Genomic DNA, 5868 nt, shown 5'->3' with positions numbered 1-5868 from the left:
CATAATTGTCGCATACTCCATCTTATTTTGCTGATACTGAAGCATAATTGTGCTGAACTAATGCATCCTAGACTACTGTTGTACATATTTGTTGACTTCTATGCCCTAGGCATGTGCTTGAGCTCCGGGATCCTGTAGTACCGAAGCAACAACTGCTTATCCATTGCAATGACTCTATCTTACGGCACCCAAGTGAAATTTGACATTGGCCGCCCTAGCCTCTCCATTTTACATAGAACTCCAGGTTGTTGCGCTTGAGACGATGTTTGATGATGATTTCTGGCTCAAAGGGGTTTACTCCTTTGTCTAGAAGAGGCACATGGCGGCCGTATTTCCCATCAACTTGAAATTGTTTGAGTAAGCTGATGTGGAAGACATTGTGGATCTTGACATTGGAGGGTAGCTCCAGCTTGTAGGAGACATTGTTGAAGTCTTGTAGAACCCGATATGGACCATAGTAGCGGTGGTTGAATTTGGGTGTCAAGTTCTCTAGCAGGATAATGTTCTGTGCACTGATCAGTACCAAGTCACCTTTCTGGAAGAATTCTGTTCGTTCTTTCTCATTGTGTCTGGCTACATACTTATCTTTGTACTTCATCAAGTGCTTTCTGGCTACATCCAAACGTTTGTGCCAAGCCATTAGAAACTGCTCAACATCCTGATCTTCTGCATGCATGGTGCCCGAAGCAAGGGCCATGGGCGTAATCACCTCTTTACCTGTAGCTAGTTCAAACGGAGTGTATCCTGTCCCTGAGTGCACACTGCTGTTGTACTAAAACTCAAGGACTTCCAGGATATCTCCCCAATCCTTTTGATCTGCTTGCACATAGCAACGGATGTAGTCTTCGATGCCTTGATTGACTCGCTCAGTCTGCCCGTCTGTCTGGGGGTGATAGGCTCACGCGAATCTGAGTTGTGTGCCTAGGAGCTTGAACAATTCCCGCCACATGTCACTCAAGAATCGCCCGTCGCGGTCTGACACAATCGCCAGGGGCAGTCCGTGATTTTTGAAGACATGCTTGAAGAAGAGCCGCGTTGTCTGGTAGGCTGTAAGAGGTGGCTTTGCGGGAATGAAGTGCGCTTGCTTTGAAAAGTAATCCACTATTACGAAGATGGTAGTGAATCCGTGTAAGACCGCAGGGGACTGGACCATGCAACTCTCCACCCAACTGTGCCATATATAGACTCCTAGCCCCTAAATATAGAGCCCCTTGACTGCATGTCCATCCTGGCCCTTGGCCCTGCCCTTGGCCTGACATTACTCCCCCCTTGGAGAAGCGTTTTCGTCCTCGAAAACACAAGTGGTAGTATCTTCGTAAGAACACTGATGTTTTCCTTATTGGCATCCTCTACATGGGCCAATTGTCCATATGATCGATACCTGGTGTAGTGAGGAGGTTCAATGAAACCAAGAGCAACATCTTGATTTTCAACATTGTTGTCCTTTTGAAACCACCCGTATCTAAATGGTAACTCATGATAACTCATGTGAGTATCTTGAAAAGCTCATACCTACTGAAAGATAGAATAGGGAGTGTCCTCATGTCAGACTTCTGAACCTTTTGGAACACACAGAACCACATGTTCACCCCTAACAAAGATTACATGCCAACATACTCTGTCAGCACACCTACTAAGTCCTTGACTTATGAAACTGTCGGTATCCAACCCCACCACAACAGGTGTTCAAAGTTGAAAACTTAACCGAAGCAAATTCTAGAATAAGAAGAGAATCACCTATTCAGAATGCATTGTGCTAACGTATGCTCTTAGCATATCCTTTATCACGGTTTACTAATGTATGCGCTTAGCATATCCTTTAGTACTAAATAGAATACTTGTAAGCTACCCATCCAACGTGGGATGAATAATAGCAGTAAGAGTGAGGTACTTTCCCCAACCACTTAGAGACATTCTTCCACGACTGATGACAAACTATGACTCAACCATTGAGTATCCAGCCATATACTCGATATGGCATGGAGACAACCAACTAGGTTGAATGTAGATTGGAGGTTCCAGCAACCAATCACTAACATCCATACTCAGCCATCACCTTGTATGGCAGGGTGTAAACTCATACAAAATCTGCAAGAGAGATTGCACTAGCAATGAAAAAGGGTGCAGAAAGAATAAAGTCCATAGATTTGCATGCCGCTCCAAATAAAGTTGTGTTAAACACTAGGGCCCATAACACCTAGTGTGCATGCATTTAACACAAACATATCCAAACCGCAATTCCATGAGGAGACTTTCCACGATACTTACATGAAAATCTTGCAACAAAGTTGGACCATAATAGAATGTGACAACCCGGTCACACCTAGGAACGAGCCATGAGACCTTCTCATGAACGTAGCATACTTTGCAGCAAAAGTTGGACCATAATAGAATGTGACAACCCGGTCACACCTAGGAACCAACCATGAGACATTCTCATGAACATAGCATACTTTGCTATACATAGAGACGACCTTCCGTTAAGGTGGTTTCAGAGCACTTGTAATCACAACAAGTCTGTACTTAGTACCCGACAATTTTTGGCCACTGAAATTGTTCCTGATACTGTGTGCGTCAATTGGTCTAATGAACGGATGCGACCAGCACCTAGGGACTTCGTCGCGACACATCATTTCGAATTGGGCACCAGTGTCAGTCCCAGAGACTCATATTCTCCACATGTGGAATATGTCTCAAGTAAGGATGCCAGGAAAAGTGACATCCATCAAGTACCAGCTATACGTGTGTGTGAAGGTAACTACGAACACTCTGCGACGCGAGTGAGAGGGACCCTCATTATCATGCTCCACACTGGCTAAACCAAGCTCCTTGAGTTCCTAGACCATGTTGTATCCCATGTGACAACATGTGCCAAATCGAACCCTACAAGTAGGTTCGTAACAGCAAAAGGCAAAAAGGTAGATTGGACACTTGGCCCAAAATACTTTGTGCCGACATGCCCTTGGCATGGCTTTGTAACATTCAAGCGTACTTATACGTCTTGAAAAACCAAGTAAAGCATAATGAAAAAGGAATAACACCAAATCAATAGATGCGTACCTGGAGATTTGAACGGAATGTTCACTTACCCATATTCAAACGGAGAGGAGAACGTCTCCTACCTGAAAAAAAACAAACAGTATTGCACTTGAAACCATGGGTGTTGCCCTTGCAATCCAACCCCTTTGGTTAACATCTACGTAGTCAAACCCCTTGGTAAGACCCTCTGTAGAAACTGCACAACTAGCAGGTAACGGTTATCAGCATAGTCAACCGTATAGAATCTACGTTGTCAAACCACTTGGTAAGACCCTGTGTAGAAGTTGCTCAACTAGTAGGTAGCGGTTATCAACATAGTCAACCGTATACATATTGATTGGAATCAACCAAAAGTTGAATTTGTCCACTACCGCGTGGTAGATTGCAAAATTCGTTCCTTGAAAGGCTAACTGGGAGAGATCAAACTGTGATCCTCAATGCCTATGGGATGATGTAGCAGTCACCCGCCGGGTCGTACCCCAAAACAATATGTCCATAGACACTCCATAGTGCTATAGAGAGAACATGGAATCCACACAAGTGGACTGCCTAACTTTGGTGGACAGCCATGCTGTCACAACTGATTTCTGCATCTATACTTCCTTGTATAGATCAGCTGCTATGAGTTGAAGATTTATCAAAAACTCAACTTGAGTGTCGCACTGAAATCATGTAGTGCAAAAATGACACTGTAAACTATTGAGATGTAGAGAGAAAGAGAGAGAGATGAGACAAGAGACACACCATATACGCTCCCAAAGACTGATTCATATTGAGAACAAGATACAAATATATAGGTGAGACCAAGTTCAGTAGAGTGAGCCATATATAGCTCCAACACCCCCACTCAAACAAAGGTCTCTAGCTTTGGATGAAAAAACCCTTGGGGAGTTCAAGGGAAAAACCCAAGCCCCTATACAATGTGAAATATGAACCAGGGGTGAGGATGTGAAAGTGAATTGTGCATCTATATACAAATATTCAAGTGACTTAGATATCACAAGGTGCAAATGTGGAGTGTGCATAGTGCATGGTACCTAAAAGATTACAATGTCATATGTACAAAGCTATTACAATAGAAAAGAAGCTAATCTAGAAAGAGTGAGGCTGAAGCAACTCCAAGCTCCGAGCACAAGAGGATGAAACGTGACTCATTGAGGCCTTTGGTCAAAATGTCTGCAATCATTTGGTCACTTGGACAGTGTTCAACCATAATGGTTCCCTTGCGTACTTCATACCTGACATAATGATAATGGACAGCAATGTGCTTTGACTTATTATGTTGAACATAGTCTTTTGCAAGACTAATAGCACTTTGGTTGTCACACCGCAAGGGTGTGCTAGAAAGAGGAGAGTGACCAATATCAACCAGCATTTGTCGAAGCCAAATCAACTCACGAGCTGCAAGTGATGCCGCAACATATTCTGACTCAGTCGTTGAAACTGCAACACAACGTTGTTTCTTGCTGGTCCAAGAAACAAGACAACCATTTATAAAGAAGCAATTTCCACTAGTAGATCGCATAGATAAATGTGAGCTTGCCCAGTCTGCATCTGTGTAACCCAAAAGAGAAAGAGATTTCATAGAATCCGATGTGAGTTGTCGTCGATAGACTAAACCAAAATCTGTAGTGCCTTTCAAGTATTTCAATACACGCTTTGCAGCAGACCAATGCTTAAGAGAAGGACATGCAAGATGTTGTCCAAGATAGTTAGCAGCAAACAGAATATCAGGACGAGTGTTCATGCCAACAAACTGAAGACATCCAATCAAGTTAGCATAAGGTTGATTTGTGACAAGTTGACCGCCATTGTCAGAAGTATTCTTCGTAGAGCTCGCAAGACAAGGTGTGTTGGCTGAATGTGAAGATTCCATACCAAATTTTTGAATAGTATCTGCAATAAACTTTGACTGTCAAAGGAATAAAATACCTTTTGTACGGTTCCGTTGGATTTGAATGCCAAGACAAGAGTGAATCTCTCCAAGATCCACCATATCGAATGGAGAAGACAATAACTTTTTCACTTGCTGAAGAAATCCCAAATCATTGGAAACAAGGATGGTATCATCCACATAAAGAGCAAGAATCACAAAACTGCTACCTTGGCGTTTTATGTATAAGTTGGGGTCTGACGAGCAAGAGATGAATCCTTTAGAGGTGAGAAAAAGATCAAATTTTGTATACCAGGCTCGCGAAGCTTGTTTGAGACCATATAGTGCCTTATGGAGTTGAGCAACAAGGTCTTCTTTACCTGGAATAACAAACCCTTCTGGTTGTTCCATATAAATTTCCTCTTCCAAGTCACCATTAAGAAAAGCAGTTCGCACATCCATTTGATGAGCTTCTAAATCAAATTGAACAGCAAATGCCAATAAAACTCGAACACTTGTAATGCGAACAACTGGTGAAAAAGTCTCTTGATAATCAACACCAGCTACTTGGGAGTAACCTTTTGCAACTAAACGCGCCTTGAACTTGTCAAAAGATCCATCTGCTTTTACTTTTGTTTTATACACCCACTTACATTTAATAGCTGTACGACCAGGAGGTAATTCAGTTAGTATCCATGTACCTTTAGAGATAAGAGAATCGTACTCTGCTTCCATAGCCTCTTGCCATTGATCCTTTTGTGGTGAAGAGATAGCTTCATCACAAGTAACGGGATCTTCAGAAGTAGAAAAAGCATTATCAGCAATATCGTCATCATAAACATGACATGAGCCATGTTCAAAATCAATAGGCAGATCAACAAAAATATCAATATCATCATTGGCAACATTTGGAATGGATGGTTGTGAGGAGGAAAGTTGCTCTATAGGAAGAGTTT

General features: G+C 42.5%; 1 protein-coding gene across 1 annotated transcript; it reads right to left on the bottom strand.

Annotated features, from left to right (window-relative positions):
• Positions 1-214: 214 nt before the first annotated feature.
• LOC147449338 (uncharacterized) lies at positions 215-697 on the bottom strand. The gene has a single exon (XM_086521544.1). It carries the CDS (start codon positions 695-697, stop codon positions 215-217), a length of 483 nt encoding a protein of 160 aa, XP_086377670.1.
• Positions 698-5868: the final 5171 nt, after the last annotated feature.

Source organism: Adiantum capillus-veneris, chromosome 10 (assembly GCF_014529385.1).
Source record: "Adiantum capillus-veneris isolate H3 chromosome 10, ASM1452938v2, whole genome shotgun sequence".
In the NCBI taxonomy this organism is placed as follows: Eukaryota; Viridiplantae; Streptophyta; class Polypodiopsida; order Polypodiales; family Pteridaceae; genus Adiantum; species Adiantum capillus-veneris.
This window is presented reverse-complemented; position numbering and strand designations above follow the sequence as displayed.